Raw genomic sequence first — 26,292 nt, forward strand, 5'->3', positions numbered from 1 at the left:
AATATGATGTTTTGAAAATATGAAACCAACTTGTGTTGGCAAGTCTCAATAGGCTTAGTTTTCCTTAAATTTAGGCTTAGTTTTCCTTAAATTGATGTACTTTAATGTATAAAGCTTTTCTCCAAGAAGTTTGTAGTGACAGATGACAAAATGATTACATTCTGTGTAATAATGTGATTTCATATGTGACCCAAGTGGTTATAATTTTGCGTTTTAATGGGTTTTAACAAATGTTTATTTTTTCCCATAATGTAGTAGCTTTACTGGACTCAACTATAGAAAGAATACATTAAATTCCTTGATGTGTTTTTACAGAATGTTACAAGTTTCCTGGAATATTATGGCTAGCAGCATGGAAAACTTAAAAAATTAGTTTGGTTTTAAAAAACATAGTCTGGTGTGTCTTAAAGATATTTAAAGTTTTGACTGAGTTAAAACTTTGCAAATATTGCAAACTATGCAATATTGAATAATGAAGTGATCAGTGTTGTCTAGGTTTTTTCCTGCTTTGAAACTTAATGTATAGAGTGGTATTTAATTTTGATTATTAAACTGTCCTGGAAGATTTTTATGAGCTAAAGGGGTATTTTCTAATACATACATAAGAAAACCATAACATTTTTTCATTTTTATCTGAATTTGTGTAAAGTATGTATATTTGCATATGTATGTATCAATATAATGGAATATTCTTTCTTATACCCCTATTTGCATGCCTTATCAAACCTCATAGCTGCATTTCAAACTCCTCTGTATCTTACTCTTGCCAGACCTTTTCAGAAATGAGTAATTAAATATCATTACCAGGTGTAGACTGATGTAGCTGTCAAACTGCTTCACTCAAAAGACTGTAGCAAAGTAAAATGTAAAGGTTAGTTTTTAAAGTAATTTTGTAGCTGAAATCTTTGAAAGCAAAAAATGAGGGTTTATTGTTTGTTTTTAAATAAATAGGACTTAGTAGGTAATGGCAAAATATTGCAGAAATGAGCACGCTCAAATGGTTCAGGAATTTTTATCCTGAGGAAATAATTCATTCTCAGTGGTGAGGTATTTCTGCTCACATAGGTTCATGGTGGGACAGAGGTGAAATGTTGATTGAATGTTCTCATATGCATGTGTGCACATCCTGTTTTATGATAAGTCTTTTCCAGTAACTTGGAATTGCTGGCTGTACTATTTACATAGTTACTTTGTGCCCCAGGAAGATGCAGAGTTTGTATTATCATGCTTTTATTTTAATTAATGTATGCTGATTTTGAAAATAATAGAATAACTTTTTTTCACAAATTATCTTGAGCTTCTCTCTCAACAGAGGATCACAGGCTTTAAAATTTTTCAACACACATCAGTTAAAATGCCAGTTACAAAGACATCCAGACTGTGCAAATGTGAAGCAGTGGAAGGGTGGACCTGTCAAGATTGACCCCCTGGCTTTGGTGCAGGCTATTGAGAGATACCTTGTAGTTAGAGGTACTTTCTATATATGTATATTGTGTGTTTATGTGTACATTTGGGATGAAATTAACATTAAGGGATATATAAATTATCTCCCTGTTCATTGCTGTGTTTGTCAAAACCTAGCATCAGGAACTTGTGTGCTCATTACTTGCTTTATATGTAGTATATAGAAATGTTAAATTTTTTTAGGGGTTGACTGCTTGCTTGGATGACTGGGTGGGTGATGGCTTAATTTATGCTGGTGTAATAGAAATGACATTTTGTAATGTAATGTAATAGATGTGACATTTTGTACCTGACAGTTTCCTTAGATCTTTCTGCTTTGTAGATCAAAGGGTAATATATATGTTTTTCCAGGAATGATTAGATCAAAATGTAATATACATATTTTTCTAGGAGTATGTTAGTTTAACAAGTGTATATATAGGTTTTTCTTTGCCACCCAAAATTGCCAGGAATTTAACAGACTTCTTGGGTCCTTAGGGTATGGAAGAGTAAGAGAAGATGACGAAGACAGTGATGACGATGGTTCTGATGAGGAAATAGACGAATCTCTGGTAGGGTGCTATTCCCACCCTGTTTTAATGTGTAAAGTTCGAGGCTGATAGCTTAAAAGGATTTTGTTTTTGCTCTGTTTAGGCTGCTCAGTTCTTAAATTCCGGAAATGTGAGACACAGGCTACAGTTTTACATCGGAGAGCATTTGCTACCGTATAACATGACTGTGTATCAGGCAGTACGGCAGTTCAGTATACAGGCTGAAGATGAACGGGAGTCCACGGATGACGAGAGCAATCCTCTAGGAAGAGCTGGTATTTGGACGAAAACTCATACGATATGGCAAGTCTGAAAATGTCTTTGGTTTTTCATCAGCAGTGTTCGTGTGTTTTGGAATTCCTATTACTGGCTGGCTTGCATAACGAGAGAATGGACTCTGAATTCTGTAGTTTGTTATTGAAAGCCACTTTCAGCGTTCCATCTTGTGTGTGTGTGTGTGTGTGTGTGTGTGTGTTAGCTTCCTCATTAAATCTACATGAAAATGTGTTTGGGCAATAAATAATCATAACTTGTCTCTACTTTTCTAGTAGCTTCAATTCTTTAAATAAGTCAGAAAAGAACATAAGATGATGTTCCTGTAGGTAGTAGGAAGTTTGGCACCTTTTATCCCTTAGACGCATTTGGGTGCAGTTTCCTACGTTGCTGATGAATGTCTGCATACTTACTGAAAGAGAGTGATTCTTCCCAGAACCAGCCCTTGGAGTTGGCCTCTCCTAGGATGGTAGTCTCGGGGGGTCTTTGCAGTCCCACTGACATTTCTCCAAATCCACAACTAGGGAGAGAGTGGCTAGATCTCAGAGAGTTGTTCTGGTAACTGTGGTATCTGTGGCTTGCACTTTGGCCTTAAAGAATAACTTGCAGTTTTAAAATCTACTTTTGGTTTTCACACTCTATTACTTTAGGTACAAACCTGTGCGAGAGGACGAAGAAAGTAATAAAGATTGTGTTGGTGGTAAAAGAGGAAGAGCCCAGACAGCTCCAACAAAAACTTCCCCTAGAAATGCAAAAAAGCATGATGAGCTGTGGAATGGTGAGCGATGTCGACGGGGCAGTGGATTGCTACTGCTGTGGGGCAGTAGACTTCCTGCCCTCAAGGTTTTAACAGTGTTTTATATCTAGTAGTAAAAGCTTTATGTATAATTTATAAAGATGTAAATTACTACAAACACTTGGTTGCTTTAAATTGAACCGTGTGAAACCTTATTTTCAGAGAATATTGGGAAAAACTTTTTCATGAAATCAAAAGCAAATTTCATTAGTAGAACATATTCACTAAAGAAGAGACTGGTCATTGGCAGGGTGTCCCTTAGCTTTTATTGTTACTCGTTATAATAGTATGATCTAACAGTTAAAAAAGCAATAGAAAGTTTTGCCAGGATATAAAATGACTACCGAAAGTAGTTGACACCTCCCAGTTGACTTACCTTTCTTTGTAGTATTTCCTTCCAGTCTGATTTTGCTCATTTCCCACCCTTTTTTAATATGATGGTAACCATGCCTTACTGATAGGCTGCTTTCCTGGGGGACCACTCCCTATCAGGGGTTTCCAGTCACTGGTGATGTTGAAATTTCCCGGGTCTACAGAAATAAGTGATCACAGCAATTTAGTTTTTCATAGAACTAAGTTTTTTTTCAACATAAGATGGTCTTTATTTTGAGATATTTGTCTCTGTGTTTTCAATATTAAAAAATTGCCCTTTTATGCAGTGATCATGTTGTACTTTTTAATTTCTTTGCTTGGTAAAAGTAAATGATAACAGCTCAGTCTTTTTTTTAAATTGCTATTTGTGAGATCTAACAGCAAAGGAATCTCAGCTCCTACTTGAAACTGTCACATTCTGTCATGTCCTTAAAACTTGCTAGTATTTGTTTTATATGGTCATTTTAAACTGGATATTAAAAAATCCAGGAAATATCTATAACTGTGAATGTAAATATTTTGTCTTTACTCCTCTATGGCCATTTTCTTGTTAACTGTTTTTCTAGTGTAAAGAGGAAATACAAAGGAGTCAGTTTTTCTCTATAGTGTATTTGTATGGGAGGAAAAGTGAAATTTTCCTAAGCCTGGATGATTTATCTATAAGATAAGGAGAAAGAAATGTTTAAGCTATCAGTACTTACTAATAAGATACTGAGCGTTAAACCTTAATCACTTGTGGTCACTGTTTTAGGCACAAAGAGATGATGCTGGTTCCATTAGCTATAACTTTCTAACTTTGATCAGCACTTAACTTTGAACTTTTGCCCTCTAGATGGAGTGTGCCCATCCGTATCAAATCCTTTAGAAGTTTACCTCATACCCACAGCACCCGAAAATATAACTTTTGAAGACCCGTCATTAGATGTAATTCTTCTTTTAAGAGTTTTACACGCCGTCAGTAGATACTGGTATTACTTGTATGATGTGAGTAATGCTGCCTACTTTTGAAGTTTTCCTGTTGTATTGTCATAACATGTTATCTCGTAGTTTCTGTCTAGTGGTTGATCAATTTCCTGTTGTACTAGAAAGAAAAACAGTGATTCAGCCAAATAGCGGGAATCCCAGCCCAGTGACTTGCAGTGTACTTACTTGTCAGCGGAGCTTCTCCCTCCCTGCCCCCACCCCATGTTCTTGGATTAGTTCTCTTGGCAGACTCATAAATTATTCTCTAGCTATAATTTGTGAAATCAAGCAACAAAGTAAAAATTGAACATTAATTTATTGTAATTAAATCTTTAGGTACGTTTAGCTTAAAGTCCATTTATTCAAGATGTATATGAGGTCAGGCAAAAGTTGAATGCTGTCTTCAATACATAAAAATAATGGAGGGAAGAATGAAGGGGAGTTGGCCTTGCTTGAAACATCAGCTAGTGTGTCCATGGCTGAGCTAGTGCCAGCGGCCTGTGGGGTTTGGGATGTTTCAGCTATGCATTGTAAAAACTGTTGTTTGGGTTGGGACATACCAACGGGAAGCTGTATGTTAGAAGCCAGCAGGGGATATCTAAGCACTCTGTGTACGTATTTGGGGATAAAGGAGACGAACAGAAACATAATCCTCATGTTTTACTACATAATAGACTTTCTTTTTTTTTTTTTTTTTAACAGAATGCAATGTGCAAGGAGATTATCCCAACTAGTGAATTTATTAACAGTAAGTTGACAGCAAAAGCAAATAGGCAGCTTCAAGATCCTTTGGTAATCATGACAGGAAACATCCCTACATGGCTCACTGAACTAGGAAAAACCTGGTAAGACAATCACTTCTGTCCTGGTGGGCTTGAGAGTGTTACCATTTGTGTCGGTAACACAACATAATTTGTTACAAAAGCATAGTCGTTAGTTGAGCATAATGATGTCACTTTAGTGGCCAGACAGGGTGAACTGGGGCCAGTCCTGGGTCTACTTGATAGTGTCTTTATATGTGAAATAGGAAAGAAAAAAAGGATATTTGACCAAAGAGATTCGACTGTTGTCCACCATAAAATTGGAAACCAAAGATGGAGTTGGTTGATTTGCCAAGCCTCTTTGGGTCCAGACCTACATTCTCAGAGACAATAGGACTACACTGGTGAATGCAGTAACCATAGCCAAATGTGGCTGTATTTACATTTAGATGAATTAAAATGAAAGAAAATTGAGTTTTCTAGTCACATTCTTCACATCCTTGCCTGAATTTCCATATTGGACAGGATGGATACTGAATGTTTAAGTGAAGTCACTCAGTCGTGTCCAACTCTTTGCGATTCCATGGACTGTAGTCTACCAGGCTTCTCTGTCCATGGGATTTTCCAGGCAAGAATACTGAAGTGGGTTGCCATTTCCTTCTCCAGGGGATCTTCCTGACCCAGGGATCAAACCCAGGTCTCCTGAATTGCAGGCAGTCACTTTACCCTCTGAGCCACCAGGGAAGCCCTAAGAAATGCTCTTGGCAGCTCTGTGTCAAGATCTTCCAAAATCGTGTATCAGGAGGTAGCAAGGCCTATGTTACTGCAGCATTCATTTTTTTAAAAACCACCAGCTGCCTTTTGGCAGTTTTGAGTGACTTGACAAATGCCAAAACTAAGAGGAAAATCATAAGTTTAGTAAAACCATTATTTGTGTGTATATGGTGAAATGGGGTGGGCTGGTGAAGTGATGATTATATTTTAAAATTTAACCTTCCCTAATCATGAAATGTCAACCCACTCCAGTATGCTTGCCTGGAAAATCCCATGGATGGAGGAGCCTGGTAGGCTACAGTCCATGGGGTCGCAAAGAGTCAGACACGACTGAGCAACTGAGCAAATCATGTTATACATATTTACTAAGAGATTGTTGGGTAGATTTAAGATGATCTTGGATGGACTTGATCTTAGTGGTTGAATTTCAGATTTCATAGTGAATGGCTGCTTAATGTATTATTACTAAATCACTTAGAAAGTTCATGCAAGAATTATGAAGATTATTCAAAATTAGTTTGAGTAGACCATTTTTATTGATTACATTGTAATTATTAATCTGTATCATATCAAAAGTTGTTTCTAAGATAGGATTTTTAAGTGGGTTCTGATTCTAATTCTGTTAATAAATTTATATCACATCTTTTTACAGCCCATTTTTCTTCCCTTTTGATACCCGGCAAATGCTTTTCTATGTAACTGCATTTGATCGGGACCGAGCAATGCAAAGATTACTTGATACCAACCCAGAGATCAACCAGTCTGATTCTCAAGATAGCAGAGTTGCACCTAGATTGGACAGAAAAAAAGTAAGTTTCTCCCATAAGTATTTAAAGTTAAGTCATACTGAGCTTTTAAAATAGTGGGAAAACTACACGTGTGATGCATCTAATTCTCCCTGTTGGTTTACAGACGAGTTCAGTCGTTCAGTCATGTTCAACTATTTGTGACACTATGGACTACAGCATGCCAGGCCTCCCTGTCATGTCACCAGTTCCCAGAGCTTACTCAAACTCATGTCCATTGAGTCAGTGATGCCATCCAACCATCTCATCCTCTGTTGTCCCCTTCCCCTCCTGCCTTCAATCTTTCCCAGCATCAGGGTCTTTTCCAGTGAGTCAGTTCTTCGCTTAAGGTGGCCAAAGTATTGGAGTTTCAGCTTTATCGTCAGTCCTTCCAATGAATATTCATGACTGATTTCCTTTAGGATGGACTGGTTGGATCTCCTTGCAGTCCACGGGACTCTCAAGAGTCTTCTTTAACACCACAGTTCAAAAGCATCAAGTCTTCAGTACTCAGCTTTTTGTATAGCTCTCACATGACTACTGGAAAAACCATAGCTTTGACTAGTCACACCTTTGTTGGCAAAGTAATGTCTCTCTCTGCTTTTTAATATGCTGTCTAGGTTGGTCATAACTTTTCTTTCAAGGAGCAAGTGTCTTTTAATTTCATAGCTGCAGTTACCACCTGCAGTGATTTTGGAGCCCCCCAAAATAGTTTGTCACTGTTTCCATATCTATTTGCCATGAAGTGATGGGACCGGATGCCATCATCTTAGTCCTGTGAATGTTGAGCTTTAAGCCAGCTATTTCACTCTCCTCTTTCACTTTCATCAAGAGGCTCTTTCTGCCATAAGGGTGGTATCATCTGCATATCTGAGGTTATTGATATTTCTCCCAGAAGTCTTGATTCCAGCTTGTGCTTCATCCAGCCCAGCATGTCTCATGATGTACTCTGCCTACAGTTTAATAAGCAGGGTAACAATATACAGCTTTGATGTACTCTTTTCTTGATTTGGAAGCAGTCTGTTGTTCCATGTCCAGTTCTAACTGTTGCTTCTTGACCGGCATACAGATTTCTCAGGAGGCACGTCAGGTGGTTGGGTATTCCCATCGCTTGAAGCATTTTCTACAGTTTGTTGTGATCCACACAGTCCAAGGCTTTGGCGTAGTCAATAAAGCAGAAGTAGATGTTTTTCTGGAACTCTCTTGTTTTGTCAGTGATCCAACAGATGTTGTCAATTTGATCTCTGGTTCCTCTGCCTTTTCTAAATCCAGCTTGAACATCTGGAAGTTCATGGTTCACGTACTGCTGAAGCCTGTTGGAGAATTTTGAGCCTTACTTTGCTAGCATGTGAGACGAGTGCAACTGTGCATAGTTTGAACATTCTTTGGCATTGCCTTTCTTTGGGATTGGAATGAAAACTGACTTTTTCCAGTCCCATGGCCACTGCTGAGTTTTCCAGATTTGCTGGCATATTGAGTGCAGCACTTTCACATCATCGTCTTTTAGGATTTGAAATAGCTCAACTGGAATTCCATTGCCTCCACTAGCTTTGTTTGTAGTGATGCTTCCTAAGGCCCACTTGACTTCGTATTCCAGGATGTCTGGCTCTAGGTGACTGATCACACCATTGTGGTTATCTGGATCATGAAGATCTTTTTTGCATAGTTCTTCTGTGTATTCTTGCCACCTCTTCTTAATATCTTCTGTTTCTGTTAGGTCCATACCATTTCTGTCCTTTATTGTGCCCATCTTTGCATGAACTGTTCCCTTGGTATCTCTAATTTTCTTGAAGAGATTTCAAGTCTTTCCCATTCTATTGTTTTCCTCTATTTTTTTTGCATTGATCACTGAGGAAGGCTTTCTTATCTCTCCCTGCTATTCTTTGGAACTCTCCATTCAAATGGGTATGTCTTTCCTTTTCTCCTTTGCCTTTTACCTCTTTTCTTTTCTCAGCTATTTGTAAGGCCTCCTCAGACAGCCATTTTGCCTTTTTGGCATTTCGTTTGCTTGTGGATGATCTTGATCGCTGCCTCCTATACAACGCCATGAACCTCTGACCATAGTTCTTTAGGCACTCTGTCTATCAGATCTAATCCCTTGAATCTATTTGTCATGTCCGCTGTATAATCGTAAGGGATTTGATTTAGGTCATACCTGAATAGTCTAGTGGTTTTCCCTACCTTCTTCAATTTAAGTCTAAATTTGGTAATAAGGAGTTCATGATCTTAGCCACAGTCAGTTCCCAGTCTTGTTTTTGCTGACTGTATAGAGCTTCTCTGTCTTTGGCTGCAAAGAATGTAGTCAGTCTGATTTCCATATTGACCATCTGGTGATGTACATATGTAGAGTCTTCTATGTTGCTGGAAGAGGGTGTTTGTTATGACCAGTGTGTTCTCTTGGGAAAACACTGTTAGCCTTTTCCCTGCTTCGTACTCCAGGTATCTCTTGACTTCCTACTTTTGCATTCCAGTCCCCTGTAATGAAAAGGACATCTTTTTTGGGTGTTAGTTCTAGAAGGTCTTGTAGATCTTCATAGAACCATTCAACTTCAGCTTCTTCGGCATTACTGGTTGAGACATAGACTTGGATTACTGTGATATTGAATGGTGTGCCTTGGAAACGAACAGAGATCATTCTCTTGTTTTTGAGATTACATCCAAGTACTGCATTTCGGACTCTTTTGTTGACCATGATGGCTACTCCATTTCTTCTAAGGGATTCTTGCCCACAGTCATAGATGTAATGGTCTTCTGAGTTAAATTTAGTCATTCCAGTCCATTTTAGTTTGCCAGTTCCAAAATGTTGATGTTCACTCTTGACATATCCTGTTTGACCACTTCCAGTTTGCCTTGATTCATAGATCTAACATGGAGCTTGATTCATGGACCTACCTTAGTCATAGTCTTTGGTTTTCTTCTTATCCAAATGTGTTCTCCATATTTTCCTGTCAATGTCTTAGAATCTCTTGAGATTCTTCTTTACTCCAGTAAGAGTCCTCTCCCATCCTCAGTTTCTATAATGATTTTTATGATTGTTTTTCTCTTTTAGTCTCCAAACAGAAAAACATCATCTGTGTTCTTTAATTGAGACTTTCTTTTCTTTCTAAATTATGAATTCTGTCTCCCTTTTATAACTGATGCCTTTATGCTGTAGGTAGAATTAATCAAATCCACATCATTCCCTTGGTGAATCAGTTCAATCAGAAGAGATACATCACATCCCTGATGTGTTCATGTGTCTAAGCCAGTCAGCCCTTGTGTTGCTGACTTCATTTTTTTGTGCTTCTAATCCTGGCCTCACATTGATAGCTCTAAACCACATAGCCCTGGGCTGTTTCCATCCAAGACCTGTCCTGCACTTCCCACGCTGCACTGCCTTTTCCTCAGGACTTGTGTGTTCATCTGTTTCTTTCTTGCTGAGGAGTCTTATTCAAGTCTGTCTTTGTAATAAAAATGTCTGTCTCCAGAATGGCTCCATGAAAGCCATTAGTGATGGCCTTAAAGAGCGGGGATTGGGAGGAATGAGAAGTGAAACAGAAAAACATTTTTTAAATCCTGTCTTTGTTCGTATCATTTATCATTCTGAAACACAAAGCAATGGTAGAATTTGGGAGTCTGTCAGTACCTTTCTTGGCGCCATGAATCCTCAGTAGATGTTTGCAGTAGTGCTTGTAGGATCTCTGCAGGTCAGAGCCAGGCGGTCTGCTGCTCAGCTATCACCTGCATGTTACTTCTCCATCATCAGCAAATGTACCCAGCGAGACTTTGTGGAGCCACAGCTCTGAATTCCATTGATGTTTGAGAAGGTTACAGAGATCCTTCCTTTACCATCTTGAATTTTCTGAATATCCCATGTGCTCAAGATAGTAATTACACTCAGCATTTCTTCACGATAGCAGGATGTTGTTTATGTTTGTAGCACTGCAGCTGTATCTTAAACATTTTGAGGTGTGCTTTTTTAAGAAATAATTTTTAACAATTGATTCCTTCCCCCCCCACCGAGAGAAATGCCATGTGTTTATTAAAATCTCCTCACATTTGTACTTGCTTTTGCAGCGTACTGTGAACAGAGAGGAGCTGCTGAAACAAGCGGAGTCTGTGATGCAGGATCTTGGCAGCTCACGGGCCATGTTAGAAATCCAGTATGAAAATGAGGTGAGCTTAGGAGGCTGTTGACTTGTGCTTGTGACAAGATGGCACTGGAGTTTCTTGGTCCTGTGAAGTTCTAAAACATGATTGGGAAATTTATCTCAGAACCTGAGATTTAGTCTGTTTTCCCTTCAGTGATTTGTTCCAAGTTCTCCATTTTTTGAGGTTACATCGTATAATGAAAGACTGGGGTTTTTCCCTGGCAAAAAAGCAAGTGTTTGTTTAGGTTGATAAAGTGAAAGATTTTAAATATAACTTTCAAAATCTTCCAACTACTGTTTACTGAGCTACAACTCATATAAATTCACTCTTTTATCATTAAGTTACACAGTTCTGAAAATTGATAGATGTATGCGGTCTATAACCACTACCACATCAAGATAAAGAATAAAATCCCATCACCACAAAAAGGTCTTTTCGACCATTTTACAGTCAGTCCCCAGCCTTTATTCACCTTGACTTTGTTTCCTGTGACCTTGATAAACTTATTGGTTCTAGAAATTTCTAAATTGATCATTTGGGAGGATTGTAGATACAGGGCTTGGGCAACTTCTCTATAAAGAGCAAGAAAATAAATATTTCAGACTTGTGGGCCCTTGGATCTTCATCAGAATACCTCAGCTCTGCCTTGGTAGCGTGAACATGGCCCTGCACAATGCAGACATGAAACAAGCGTGGCCTTGTGTCAGTGAAACTTTATTTGTGGTCACTGAAATTTGAAGTCATGTAATTTTTACACATGATGAGATATTGTTCAAGAATTTTTATTATTGTAAACTCGTTCTTAGTTTACAGACTGTACAAAGCAGGCAGTAGGTGTGAGCTGTAGTTAACTGATCCATGTTGGAGACCGTCATGTCATCAATGAAAAAAGACAACTTTTCTTTCTAATCTTTGTCTTTTGTTTCTTTTGAGATGTTTTTAAACAGCCAGGCCAGTGCACCAGAGGCTCACTGATTTTGACAGAAATAATCAGATTTTGACAGAAATAATGATTTTCTGTCTACTTTGACCCAGAAGTATTGAGTCTCCTGAGGATGCTTTCCTTTCTCTTTCCCTTAATTTTTTTTTCTTTAGGACAAAACTTAAGTCTTTAGATTTCTAAAACTCATGAACATAACATATAATGTTCCATTATACTGATTGCTAGCTTACTCAGTCACTCAGTCGTGTCCAACTCTCTGCAACCCCACAAACTGTAATCTGCCAGGCTGAAGAGATACAGTACTTATGTGTTTACAAACCCAGATTTCTTATTTATAAAACTGTAAGATCTTTGCCCTAGTCAGCTTGGTCTGCTTGGTTATTTAAACATGCCTTGTCTATGTTTTTTAACTCCGTATTTTCCTCTCACCAGGCATGAGTGTCCTTTCTCTCTCATCCTTAATGCCTCTCTTCAGGTTGCATCTTACATGAGTCCTAAACAGGTTCAGAATAGCATCACACTGATTATTCCAGGGGACAGGATTGAATTACTGATAGAGAAATCATAATTTTATGATTTTCATTAATGAGTCTCACCTGATGATTCTGGAAGCAAAGAGTCCGTGAGCTGGCTTCGTTGGGAAAGAGGAGTTGGGAGAGGTGCTGGCTTCATATGTGCCCAGGGCCTCAGGTTATAAGTCATATTCAACCGTTTAAGTCAGCTGGTGGCTGTTAGGAAGTCTTTCTCACTAGCTCTAGAAGAAACTTGATCTAAAATGTCAGAACGAAATGGGCTCCATTATCAAATAGAGATGACTGGTAAGCCAGGGAGGAACTAAGCCAGTCTCTGGGCTCAGCAAACCACCCAAGCCCAGGATTTGAAGCTACAGGTGACCCAGCCGCCCCAACAGTGAAAGGTTAGGAGCCTAGACTGGCAAGTCTGGTGCTGCCACTTACTGACTATATGAAGTTGGGCAAGTTATGTAAACTCCCCAGTGATAACCCAGCAAAGGGCACAATAAATGTACCTACCCCATTATGTTGTTAAAATGATTAAATGAGCTAAAATATAAAAAGCACATTATCTGTCACATGGTATTAATATATGTTAGTATATAAGCTGGAGAAGGCAATGGCACCCCACTCCAGTACTCTTGCCTGGAAAATCCCATGGACGGAGGAGCCTGGTGGGCTGCAGTCCATGGGGTCGCTAAGAGTCGGACACGACTGAGCGACTTCACTTTCACTTTTCACTTTCATGCACTGGAGAAGGAAATGGCAACCCACTCCAGTGTTCTTGCCTGGAGAATCCCAGGGATGGGGGAGCCTGGTGGGCTGCCGTCTATGGGGTCGCACAGAGTCTGACACGACTGAAGTGACTTAGCAGCAGTATATAAGCTTTAATTTTGGAAAGAAAAAGACTTTGAAAATTTCAAATAAGAGAGTTGTCAAACTGTTTTTGTTTTTCAGTGTTTGGTTTTAGACCTTTATGTTTTTCCTGCCTGTTGGAGAGGAAGACATTTTCCTCTACCCTTCTAGATTCGTCTGGTTGGTCTACAAAATTGGCATGGGACAGATTACAGGAAAAAATGAAACAGACTCTTAACTCATCAAAATGGTCAAAGTTCTCATCTTAAATACCACCTTTAGCCCAAAGACAAAAGAGGATGTGGGGGTAGTGGTTTCAGACTTCAAAGGAGAGGAAGGCAATTCACATGGAGCAGATGTTTCGTAAATAAATATTTGCTGGGCCAGGCAGCGACAATGGGACCCAAGAGTGGACTCTGCTCTCAAAGCTCTGTCCCCCGCCGCCCCACCCCCCAAACTGTCCCTGGCCGTCTCTGGCCTGTATTCTTTGCAGATGCCACTGGTGATAGCCCTATTCTGGGGACAGGCCCTTTGTCTAATTCTTCTAGGCAGTTAGTGAGTGAGTCAAAGTTTCTTCTCCGTCTTTTGGGCCTTGATTGTTCTCCGCTGTAAGTGATCCACATGCCAAAGAAACATTTTGAGATTGGCAAGTTTTGTACCTCCACATTCCTTTAAAAACTGATTATGCAAAACCAGAATATCTGCTTTTTTTTTTTTTTTTTTAAGAAGCGGCTGGGTAGGATGAAAATCCCTGAAAAGGTTCGGTTGGTCTGGAGGGTTGTTGGTCACCCAGTGGAGGGTGACTTGTCAGAGCAGCTGTGCCCTGGTCCTTCCTCTCTCGCAGAGACTTGCTAGAATGAAGGTGGATGCAGTGATTCCCATGTCATTTAATATTTTAAGTTGAGTCTGTTTTCCTGTTAGAAATAACAGTATTGGGATGAAGAAAATAGGCTGCTTTGATCTATGATTTCTGTTTAGCCTGGGGTAATTATGCTGAAAGGAGATAGGGATAATTGCTTTAAAGCACCATCTGGTGGACGCCAGGTGTTAATGCAGTTTTTTTCTTTGCTGCCTTTTCCCACCTTTCTCCAGAGCTGACAAAAGAGACAAAGTCCTTACTGTCACAGAGCTTTTAGTTTGGGAAGGCCAATACACACTCACTCACTCATGTGCACATATATATGTTAGGATGTGTGCTGAAGAAAACTAAAGCAAAATAAGAGCATGATGGGGGCGGGGGTAGGATGGTGTAAGTTGACACTTGAGCAACAGCCAGTACTGTTACTTCCCTGGTGGCTTAGAGGTATGAAGAATTCACATGCAGTGCAGGAGATAAGGGTTTGATCCCTGCTTTGGCAAGATTCCCTGGAGAAGGAAATGGCAACCCACTCCAATAGTCTTGTCTGGAAAATCCCATGGACAGAAGAACCTTGTGGGCTACAGTCCTTGGGGTCAGAAGAGTCAGACACAAGTTGGAAACTAAACCACCACAAGCATTACTATCTAGGGGAAAGACTCTCTCTTAGCAAAAGAAAAGTGAAGCAAAAAGCCCTGAGGCAGAATTCTTGTCCTGCTGAAGGATGACGCTAGCTAGAAGGTGTCAAGGGGTCACACAGGACGTGCAGGCCGAGCTCAGAATCTGAGCTTCTGCTTGAATGAGATATGGGGAGCCTTTGGAAGGCATGGAGGAATGACGTGAACTTGGGCTGTATGAGGATCACTCTCGAGCTGTTCGAGTAGGATGTGAGGTGTAGAGATGCAAGAGACCACTTAGCAGGCTCCAGCACTGGGCTAGATGAGAGATCCTTTGGTTACCAGTTTAGCACAGATTTTGAAGATGGGGCTTCCAGTGTTTAATGGAGGGTTGTTACATGGGATGCAAGAAGGGAAAGAGCCATGGATGGCTCCAAGGCTTTGGTTGCAACAGGAGGTAAATGCTGATAGCAGTTAAAACTATGTACTGACTGATGTGAGCTGGGGCAGGAAGCATTGCCAGGTCCAAGCAGGTAGCTGTTTAGAAAGTTACACTTACTCAGTGGACTAGATCTAAGCTAGTGGGGGTGCCTTTAAAAAAGTAACCATATTAATGGTACGATAATGCCCATTATTTACTAGTAATCAGTAAGTGAAATAGAACCTTCCTAACAGGACTGTGGTTAGAATAAGCTTATAAACAGAATAAGCTTATAAATTATGGTATTAACTTGTCATTAGTTGCATATCTGATTTATGGTGTGAGCACATAGGACATGAAAGTTAATGATGACTGCCAGGATCATGTGTCTCATGGAGCCGGGGTTTTTACTCAGTGCTCCCCCTTTGGAGCTTGTTTAAAAATATCAGTGCCCAGGCTGTAAATCAGACCTCCCAAATCAGACTCTCCAAGGCATGCCACTCCCATGTATGTATCCCGGCTCTTGGGAGACTCCAGGGCACCCCGGATCTGAAGCAGCACCAACACACTCTGAGTTAGCCCTGTGGGTGCTGATGTGGGTTCAGACCTTCATGTTTTTATGTGTATTTTATTCAGCAACCTCTGTTAAATGGCTAATATGTTCCCAGGCACTATAAAGGATACAAGGTGAACTAAAGTTAACCCAGGTGAGGTACGCCATTAGCATAGAGTGAAATCATGGCAGTGTAAGGTGATGAGTCCTTTTGCAGCCAGAATGTAAGTTCTGAAAAAGGAGCAGAGTAACTGGAAAGCTACAGAGGCTTCTGCTGCAGAGTGGACATGGAAACTGTTCTTGGACCAGGGGAACAGTTCACAAAGAGAGAAGGGAAGGGGATCCCTTCGAGACACTGCCATCTATCCCTGAGGCCAGGGCATGAGGCTACAAGACTAATCTTGTCAGTGTACGAACTTAAACCATACAATTTAAATGTTGGGGCCACAAGGAGTGGGAAGTGATAAAGGGCTCTCCATCTAGGTGACCAGGACTGAGGGAAGACAACAGTTTGGGGGGTAGGCTTGAATATATCCTGATAAACAATTGCTATTAGTATCGACTTTGCCAAAAGGTCAGCACGTTAAAAAAGGGGACAGCACAGATTGTAAACTTTCCCTTGTTCTGCTTTTTTTCGTCTGTAGGTTGGCACAGGTCTTGGGCCTACACTGGAGTTTTATGCACTTGTATCTCAGGAACTGCAGAGAGCTGACTTGGGTCTCTGGAGAGGGGAAGAAGTAACTCTTAGCAATCCAAAAGGTAAATAACTCATTTGTGAGTGTGTCGGTTTGTCATTATCAGGGAAAGGGCCCATAACAATTCATTATATATGTTTAGCTTACAGTGGCGGGCCAGGACCTCTGACATTTCTTTTCACCTTTGTTTTCTCATTTATCCAACAAGAGAGGCCCTTCCATCTCCAGAGGACTTCATTCTGTGATCTACTGACTGATCCTGAGAATACTGAATTTCTTAAATGTTCTTAAGAAACACCGGGTTTTGCCTTATTTTGTGAAATGACACCTAAAGTTTGATGATTTACTCGTTTTATAGGAAGCCAAGAAGGGACCAAGTATATTCAAAACCTCCAAGGCCTGTTTGCACTTCCCTTTGGTAGGACAGCTAAGCCAGCTCATATCGCAAAGGTTAAAATGAAGTTTCGCTTCTTAGGAAAACTAATGGCCAAGGCTATCATGGATTTCAGATTGGTAAGTTTAGAGTTGTTTTTCTTCAGTTCTGTTATACTTCTGTTCTATACCAGTCCCTTAATCCCCTACACTTAATGCTGTATTTTAAGAGAGCGCTTTCACAAATGTTAATGTGCACATGAATTGCTTGGAGAATTTCTTTGAAAATCCAGTTTTGGTTCAGCAGCTCATGGGTCAGGCCTAGGTTTCCACATTTCCTTACCAGCATCCAGGTGATACCCAGATGCCAGTCTGTGGACCACTTCTGTGGTAGCAGAGGTTCAGAGAATCAAGGGTGGCTTGATCTCTGGGGGATCCTGGTTGAAAAAAATGAGCTGTTAATTATTTTTGAAGTTTCATTTTAATTACAACTAATTGTTTCTTTTAAAATTCTTGTTTCTGAATGTGCGGTAATACAGGCTAAAGTAGAATTATGTTCACTTGGTCCAAAATAGAGTAAGCTGCCTCTGAACATCTCTTGGTGTTGAGGTCCTTAAGGAGAATATACGTCCATCGTTGAACGCTTCCTTTTTAGGGTCAGTGTTTAAATAGAAATCTTTAGTATTCAGTTTTTTTTTCCACTGTCAGGGCCCCAGATTGAGTTTAAATGGGGACAGTTTTATGTAATAAGAGAAACAGTTTTTAAATTTGTCGTCTTCACCCCCGCCCCCCGGGGATTACTTCACCTTTTAAAATGACTTCTTGGAGTGTCATTTAAAGAATGGAGGAGCTGCTGCTGCTGCTAAGTTGCTTCAGTCGTGTCCGACTCTGTGCGACCCCATAGACGGCAGCCCACCAGGCTCCCCCATCCCTGGGATTCTCCAGGCAAGAATACTGGAGTGGGTTGCCATTTCCTTCTCCAATGCATGAAAGTGAAAAGTCAAAGTGAAGTTGCTCAGTCGTGTCCAACTCTTAGAGACCTCATGGAGTGCAGCCTACCAGGCTCCTCCATCCATGGGATTTTCCAGGCAAGAGTACTGGAGTGGGGTGCCATCGCCTTCTCCCATGGAGGCACTGTTAGAAGCTTAATGTGACTACAGCATTTGCATCTTCTCTTTTAGGTGGACCTTCCCCTGGGCTTACCTTTTTATAAATGGATGCTCCGGCAAGAAACTTCGCTGACGTCACACGATTTGTTTGACATTGACCCAGTTGTAGCCAGGTCAGTGTATCACCTCGAAGACATCGTCAGACAGAAGAAAAGACTTGAACAAGATAAATCCCAGGTAGGCTTAGAAGATGGGGTCTGTGTTAAGTGATTTCTGTTTGACCTGGTTATTATTTTATATTGGAAGAGTTTAATTGTTATTATAACAGCTGAAACATGATTTTACAGTGGGTAAGATGGCCTGTAATAACACCAGATGATGAGTAAGCAACTTGACCAGCAAATAAAATACACCCTAACTAAAACCATAGGGCTTGTTTATTACATTTTAGGTGGACATTATGTATTCGGGCCCAGGGCTTCCCTGGTGGCTCAGAGGGTAAAGCGTCTGCCTACAATGCGGGAGACCCAGGTTTGATTCCTGGGTCGGGAAGATCCCCTGGAGAAGGAAATAGCAACCCACTCCAGTACTCTTGCCTGGAAAATCCCATGGACTGAGAAGCCTGGTAGGCTACAGTCCATGGGGTCTCAAAGAGTCGTACATGACTGAGCGACTTCACTGTGTATCCAGGCAGATACTCTGTCATATTGAATTCTTTCAGTAAGCATTTAAATCAATAAAGCTATTCTCAGGACAGCAGATTGATTTTCTGAAAAGATGGCTTAATTTAGGAACAACCCATTTGTTTCTAGAGAAATCTCAGGAAGGTATTTTTAAAGGTCATGGTGGTGTTACTATTTCTGTTGAGATTTCTCTGTTAGATCTCATGAATAATCTTGATCTTTATATCATTAATGTATATTCTTCATATATTAACAAAATTAAATAATTTGATTCAGTCTGAGAGTAGGGTTCTGTATCTGACATTGGAAGAAGACAAAATTTTATTTTTTGAGAAGCAGCATAGAGTCAGATGTCTTTATATTGGGGCAAGTAACATGGACCAGTGATAAATCAACTCATATATTTTGTAAACTGCATAAAATAAAAATAAAGAATTAAGATTCTATAGCTAGGTAAAACATTATGTTTCAGGAGCTTATTGGAGATGGGGCTTTTAGAGTACCTTTTTGTCAAGAAAGAAGATGATTTGTAAGAATTTTCTCTCCCATATTTATTGATAATTATTAATGGTAATTTTTGGATAAACATTTATTAAGAGAAATTCATTTTTAAAGAAGCCAGATCCATCTTTTCTATATAAAATCTGTTGTTTTAGGATTTTTAGCACCAGTTAGGCTTATGCTTACCAACTTTGTAAAATTTAAACTACTATAATCTTATTCAAGATCATCTCTTAGGTAAATAATGCAGTACCACCACAAACCACCCCTCCTCAAACCTCTCCGCCCACCAGTAAAGTACAATTCATGACCCTCTTCCAAGAGCCTTACATGTATTAATTCATTTAATCCCCTGTGAAATACACATGTTTTTGTTATCCCTACTTTACACATTTACACACTTACACATGATAAACCCAAGGCAGATGGTTTGAGTTGCCTACCCAAGGTCACTTAGCTGAAATACCTGAGAGCTGGACTTCAAACCCAGGCTCTCTGCTCTGGAGGCCATGGTCTTAGAGCTTTTACAAGCTCTCTTATGTATCCTTGTCTCCTGTGTAGTCTGCTGCATTCTCTTCCTCAGATCTTTTGAGATTTGTTCTTCTAATGTTTATTATTCTGATGTTACCAATTTAAAAGTGTAAGACACATAGCAAAAGAACCACATTCCAGAAAACTTCAACCAGAACTTGAAGACTGGTGGTATTCTTAAATGTATTACCTCCTTATTTATAAAGCATACAGATGGAACAAGGTGTCCAAGCTGAGCGTCCACTTGGTAATTTAAATTCTAGAAAAATACGTGGAAAATGGGCTAAAGCGTAACTCTTAATTTAATATGTAATATGTAAAATGGCTAATCCCTTTTAAACATCTCAAGGACGTTCTGTATATTCCAGATTCCTATCAATAATAGCGTTGTTGAGAGCTTTCCAGTGGGAGAACATTAAAATGAAGAGTTTTTATTAAGTCCTTTTGCTGACAAGCATTTCAAATGAAAAATGGAAAACCTTCCTTGTGTGTCATGAAATGATGTACCCAAAGTGAGAGAGACTTAAGCATGTGTTTTTGCAGAGAAGCAAACATTCTCAACAAAGTATTTTACCTTAATGTTAAATAACTCTGCCCCGCCCCAGCTCTGTGTTTTGAATTATCTGGAATCCTAAGCGGCTTTCCGTTTCCTCTTTTAAAAAGTGACTGTTAACCAGAACTTGCTAGTCTTTTTTATTGTTGTTAAATGATTACTTTTCTGTATCTTGACTGTCTAACCGCTATGAATTTCATACCCAGGGGCATCTTTAATTCAGAAAGTCATTTACCTTCTTTGTCTTGTACTTCTTTTTCTTTCTCCTGACATCTTATTTTCAAAGAGAATTTGCAGTTGTGTGTGTGTGTTGGTCTTTGATTCAGAAATAATATTTTATATAAGGCCTTCAAAATCTTAAGCATTTTTAAAAAGTGAGTAATACAAACTGCTGTTAACATGCATCTCTCTTTAGAGTGGGACTTGACTTTTCTTAGGAATTCATTGAAACCGTTTTCATTGCAGTGTTGCTGTATGAATACAGAGTTGTTAATGCTGGGCCTGCAGTAATCGAATGAAGGATCTCTGAATGTTCTTTAGATTTGAGCTTGCAGGGAAAACAAGTTAACTACTTTGACTAGAAAGTACATTATTTGTATTTGCAATTTCCTAGCTGTGTTGTATTACTTATTATTTGCTACGTACATATATTGGAATTAGCACTCCAGTATTCTTGCCTGGAGAATTCCATAGACAGAGGAGCCTGGCAGGCAACAAACAGTACATGGGGTCCCAGAAAATCGAATACGACTGAGTGACTTTTTTTTTTCCCCCTTGAATTCATTAAGATTAGCTGAAAATTTGTGAAAAGTTTGTCTGGCTTTAGAGCCTGCACTCTTAAATCAACCATTATGCAGACAATTCAGTTCAGTTCAGTCGCTCAGTCGTGTCCAACTCCTTGCGATCCCATGGACTGCAGCACGCCAGGCCTCCCTGTCCATTGCCAGCTCCCGGAGTTGACTCAAACTCATGTCATTGAGCCAGTGGTGCTATCTGTTATGACCTGTGAAATCTGAGTATGGTCAAACTGAGTAGCAAACATCTCATTTTGAAGGAACACTCGGTCTTGTTTTCTTATATAAAAATAGTTGGATTTTGAAGTGTTTATGTTTATTTCCTATGTGATCTCAGTGACTTTGTGTAAATTATAACAAAGAACAGCCTAAGAGCTAAAGAAACTTATGAAGTTTATTAGCCTTTTATTTTATAAACACAAACATAAATGAGTGAATTATTATTTGTGACAAACACCCTCCCCCACTTTTTTTAGACCAAAGAGAGTCTCCAATATGCATTAGAAACCCTGACTATGAACGGCTGCTCCGTGGAGGATCTGGGATTGGATTTCACTCTGCCAGGGTTTCCTAACATTGAACTAAAGAAAGGAGGAAAGGATATACCGGTCACCATCCACAATTTGGAGGAGTATCTAAGAGTGCGTACTGGCCACATCCCCTGGAGAGAAGGCCAGCGGTGGTCACGTGGGGTGGGGCCGACTGCTATGAGGGGGAGGGTGGGTGATCCAGGGAGCACAGGTGCGTGTCTGGGAGCTGCTGCAAGGACTGGTTTGAGACCTTCAATGCCTGGGGTGACTATATGAAGTCCCTTTTTTCAGGCCTTAACTTTGGTTTGCACTTGAGACATTGTCAGGTATTTCACAGTGCCTCATGTATAGCTGTGAACTCTCTGCCTTCAAGCTTGAATGCCATATAATAACATCATATTTTCTTAGTTTAAGAAAAACATGAGTGAAAAGGAACATCCCTTGTGTTGTCTCTCCTCAAGCCACTTAACTTGACCTCATTGCCTTTGATGTTCTCCATACCTGTGTAGAGACGTTTATGTTTGTTTGCCCTCTCACCATCCTTGACCCTATTTATTAAGGAAAAACAATTTTGTACTGATCCAAATTATATTTTGGATTGCAGTCTATATGTCTTTATCATCACTACTTTTGGAAAAGTTTCTTTTGTTTTATTCCTGACATTGAATGGAAAGAGCATTGGATTCTAGAAAGCCACCTACAGATCTGAGACCAGACTTTTCCAAAATTAATTGTGACTCTTGAAATGTTATCTTTAATTCTCAATAACATTTCATCCTCCTGGGAAGTTTCATCTGTTTTTCATCTGATAAGGTAATTTGTAACTCACAGGGATATTATATAAATAAAAATTTAAAACACACTAAATATAAATGCATGTGGCATTTTTTACATTTTCTTACTGGCCAGACCCTGAATCAGAAGTTGACCTCACCTATCTGTTACGCAGTTTTCTGGAACATATTCTAAAGACCTTGGAATTTTTTTTTTTTTTTTTTTTTAAGTAATCAGGAAGGATATTTCACTGTACTTTGCCAAATATTAAATAGGAAAGAAACTTGAACTCTGGTCACAGATTTTTAAAGAGACCTTTTTTCTTTTTTTTTTGCAGCTGGTTATATTTTGGGCACTAAATGAAGGTGTTTCCAGGCAATTTGATTCATTTAGAGATGGATTTGAATCAGTCTTCCCACTCAGTCATCTCCAGTACTTCTACCCAGAAGAAGTGAGTAGCTTGTGTGCAAAAGAAATGGTCATCTCTAGTTCCATACCTGTAATTATCTTAGTGAGGTATCTCTGTGCTTTTTAGTCAGATACCCTGTTGTTATGAGCAAATAAAATTGTGGCGCGTTGTGCTTTAAGAGGGTAGTTTGGGAAAAATAAGATCATTTCCTGAGTGAGGAAGAATATTCATTATGATGTGAGTATTTTTTCTATAATATATTTTCTGGCTGAATCTGCAAATCTTTGAACGACTTAGCATTTTAATCTCAATTATTTTTATGTCCACTCTGATTTGCTACTTATTGAAAACGTGTGTACCTGGCACCTTTAGGCACTAAGTGTCACCTGGAACAGCAAGGGTTGCTTTTGGAATTGGATCCTGGTCCTCACTACTTGGGGCTTCCCAGGTGGCTCAGCAATAAAGAATTTGCCTGCCAGTGCAGGAGATGCAGGTTCAACCCTGAGTCACGAAGATCCCCTGGGGAAGGAAATGGCAGCCTATTCCAGTATTCTTGCCTAGGAAATCCCATGAACAGAGGAGCCTGGCAGGCTACAGTCCATGGCGTTGCAAAGAGTCAGATACGACTTAGTAACTAATCAACAACCTCACTGCTTAGCTATGTGACCTTATCCAGGTTTTTGTATATAACCTGACTGACTCGTTCATAAAATTGAGGTAAACTCTGTCTCACTGAACAAGATACATAAAGTACTTGACAGTGAGTGACATGTAGTAGATAGCAAATTTCACATGTGCGGAATAGATTTTCTCAAAGTAGACAAGTCATCCTGCAAATGGGCCGTCAACCAGGTGAGAGATGGTTTAATTGGATACTGATGTTAGGTTTTTATCCTAAGGACATGAGCATTTCTTTCTTTCCAACATCTGTCCTATATTGACTGTCTTAGTCCTAGACAACCATCTGGCATAGAAGTGCCTTTGCAAAGCGGGAAAACCTCCCTGTTTGCTGTTGGTTCAGCTTTCTTCTCCTACTTCTCTCTCCTGCTCAGTATTCTCTCTGTTAGCTTCTGTTATTGTGTGCCCTTGTGTTTCTAGAAGTCAGGATTTATACAATCTCTCTGGTCAGAGGTAGATTATGAAGTTAAAGCCTCTAAAGAAATGGGAAGAATTAGGTAGGTTTTGGTTCAGTTAAAGGCTTCTCTGGAACCTAGTCCCTGCAGATGGTCAGGGCACCTGTTCCTGTCAGCTACAGAGAAGAGTGAATCTGTGATTAATAGTGGAAGAGCACGTTGTATACAGAGCACCAGGCAGAAGCTTGTGGACTTCGTATCAGCACACCACAAAACAGAACGTGTGCCACTTCGCTCAGTTGTGTCCGTAGTAATCTGTTGCCCTTGTTTAAACACACAGCTGGATCAGCTTCTGTGTGGTAGTAAAGCAGACACTTGGGATGCAAAGACACTGATGGAATGCTGCAGGCCAGATCACGGTTACACTCATGACAGGTAAGGCCTGGGCTCTGCCAGGTTTCAGATACACACATAGGTCTAGATTTTAAAGTTTGTTTATCTATTAAAGGAGGCTTTCCAATATTTTGGCTTCATTTCTCTCAAGACTGGGACTTGAGGACTGAAAGGGGTTTTGGGCTTTTTTGCCCCAAGTGTTTCTGTGAAAATGGGCAGGATAGGCAAAGATGGGGATGCCATTGTCACCCCATTACCCATTTTATGTACAGTAGAGTGGAAATACCTGTAACAGTCCCAGACAAGTCTCATTTATCACCAGAGTAACTATTCCATTTGAATTCCAGCTGTAACAACAGAACAAATTTGTGTGCATTTATAAAGTGAATTCATATGTAGTCATATTTACATTTAACAGTCTCTAGCTCATTGTAAGTCAGAAGTATATTTTAATATGATGAGATAACTTTGATGTATTTATTTCTGTTGTAGTCGGGCTGTGAAGTTCTTGTTTGAGATTCTCAGTAGTTTTGACAATGAACAGCAGAGGTTATTTCTCCAGTTTGTGACAGGTAGCCCACGATTGCCTGTTGGAGGTGGGTACAACTATTGATTTATTGTAGCTGTGTGGAGGGGGGTGGTGAGAGAGAGAGTGTGTGTGCATGCAAAACTTCAGTGCCAACAGCAGGATATTTTTTGACTTACAAGTGCCTCTTAAGTCCCTGGTGACTCAAATGGTAAAGAATCTGCCTGCGATGTGGGAGACCTGGGTTCAGTCCCTGGGTTGGGAAGATCCCCTGGATAAGGGAATGGCAACTCACTCTAGTATTCTTGCCTGGAGAATTCCATGGACAGAGGAGCCTGGTGGGCTACAGTCCATGGGGTTGCAAAGAGTCAGACATAACTGAGCAGCTAACACTTTCTTCTTCTTTCTAGTTGTATAATATTGCAATGTTAAGTTTTCAGTGTACTAAGAGATAAGAGAGATCACTAGCAAGGCAGTTCATAGAGACTCTTACACTGAAGTAGGATTGCTCATGTACATGTAATGCTGCTTCCCTCTATTCAGACTCTCAGGCATTTGTACATTTTATAAACCCTTAGATGAGAAGTGGTTCTAAAGTCTGTTTTTTCAGAAATGAATCCTAATATGGGTTGAATTGACACTCTTTAAAACATAAGGAAAGCATAAAGCACTGTTTGCCGCCATGTTACAGTGGCTTTGAATGTAATTAAAGCAGGCACCAGAGTCCTTTCACTCCGTGTAGCTTGAATGGGTAGAGTTCATTACCCAGGAAGAAAAAGTGCCTTCTCTCTGTGGTCATTTTGTGCAGCAGAGCAGTGTGGGACGTTTTCTGATGGAAGTAGATAAGAAAGGGTGCCTATGCTTGTGATTCCAGACCGATTCTCCTCAAGGTTGAGACACGAGTTTTCCCTGTGCTGTCTGGCGGGCGTCCTGTAAACTTACCACATTCCTTTGTCCTTCTTCCTTCCCTCTTCATCAGGCTTCCGGAGCTTGAATCCACCTTTGACCATTGTCCGGAAGACCTTCGAATCAACAGAGAACCCAGATGACTTCCTACCCTCTGTCATGACCTGTGTGAACTATCTTAAGTTGCCGGACTATTCAAGCCTCGAGATAATGCGGGAAAAGCTGTTGATGGCTGCGAGAGAAGGGCAGCAGTCGTTCCATCTTTCCTGATCACATCAGGAAGCGTGGTGTCTGCCTGTTACAGCAAAAGACAGCAATCATGATTTCTTTTCTAAGTGTGTCACCTGAGTCAAGGAAACATGTTACGCCTTCCCGTTGTAGGAAAATGGCTTGCAGAATATAAGAGACACTTGGTTCCTCTTCATTAATGGCCCCATGGACTTAAAGTGATCAGGCCCTAAAACGTTGTTGTGATGAGGTTTCTTTAGCAAGTTCTTGTTTAAATTATCATTTATTTGACGAGTGAAGTTTTTAACTTGCTTTGCTGTGTGAAATTTAAAAAAGGGATGTTTTTCCAGGCTGAAACAATAAATGTCGCTGTGCAGTTTAATTCTGGGCTGTGTGTATCCATCTAGCTAAGTCTGCAGTTTTGCTTCCTCCAAAGACAACTCTTGTACAGAAATTCAGGCTCACGTGTGTTTGACAGAAACAGTTGAGCAGGCGAGCTCTGTGCTTTCCGCTCCGTGCCCTCCCACCCCTCTCGAGTTTGCCCACCCCGACCAGTGTACTGTCTGTGCCGCTCACACAGGTTTTTTGTGTACAAAATCCACAGTTGGT

The 26,292-nt window shown here is 40.0% G+C and overlaps 1 protein-coding gene across 17 annotated transcripts in view; it reads left to right on the forward strand.

Moving 5' to 3' along the window:
* The window catches only part of TRIP12 (thyroid hormone receptor interactor 12), a 151,105-nt gene extending 125,040 nt beyond the window's left edge, over positions 1 to 26,065 (forward strand). For 11 of the 17 annotated variants that reach the window (XM_070385536.1, XM_070385533.1, XM_070385540.1 and 8 more), the window contains 16 exons: positions 1,298 to 1,470; positions 1,942 to 2,015; positions 2,098 to 2,297; positions 2,918 to 3,045; positions 4,268 to 4,419; positions 5,101 to 5,243; positions 6,586 to 6,742; positions 10,775 to 10,873; positions 16,251 to 16,365; positions 16,660 to 16,814; positions 17,855 to 18,019; positions 21,321 to 21,485; positions 22,486 to 22,599; positions 23,971 to 24,065; positions 24,516 to 24,619; positions 25,529 to 26,065. In XM_070385536.1, the coding sequence (XP_070241637.1) occupies positions 1,298 to 1,470; positions 1,942 to 2,015; positions 2,098 to 2,297; positions 2,918 to 3,045; positions 4,268 to 4,419; positions 5,101 to 5,243; positions 6,586 to 6,742; positions 10,775 to 10,873; positions 16,251 to 16,365; positions 16,660 to 16,814; positions 17,855 to 18,019; positions 21,321 to 21,485; positions 22,486 to 22,599; positions 23,971 to 24,065; positions 24,516 to 24,619; positions 25,529 to 25,725 (2,236 nt within the window). In that variant the 3' untranslated portion in view covers positions 25,726 to 26,065. The remainder of the gene's footprint in view (positions 1 to 1,297; positions 1,471 to 1,941; positions 2,016 to 2,097; positions 2,298 to 2,917; positions 3,046 to 4,267; positions 4,420 to 5,100; positions 5,244 to 6,585; positions 6,743 to 10,774; positions 10,874 to 16,250; positions 16,366 to 16,659; positions 16,815 to 17,854; positions 18,020 to 21,320; positions 21,486 to 22,485; positions 22,600 to 23,970; positions 24,066 to 24,515; positions 24,620 to 25,528) is intronic. The other 6 variants (XM_070385538.1, XM_070385558.1, XM_070385564.1 and 3 more) reach the window with 1 other exon arrangement.
* Positions 26,066 to 26,292: the final 227 nt, after the last annotated feature.

This window comes from Bos mutus, chromosome 2 (assembly GCF_027580195.1).
Source record: "Bos mutus isolate GX-2022 chromosome 2, NWIPB_WYAK_1.1, whole genome shotgun sequence".
Lineage (NCBI taxonomy): Eukaryota > Metazoa > Chordata > Mammalia > Artiodactyla > Bovidae > Bos > Bos mutus.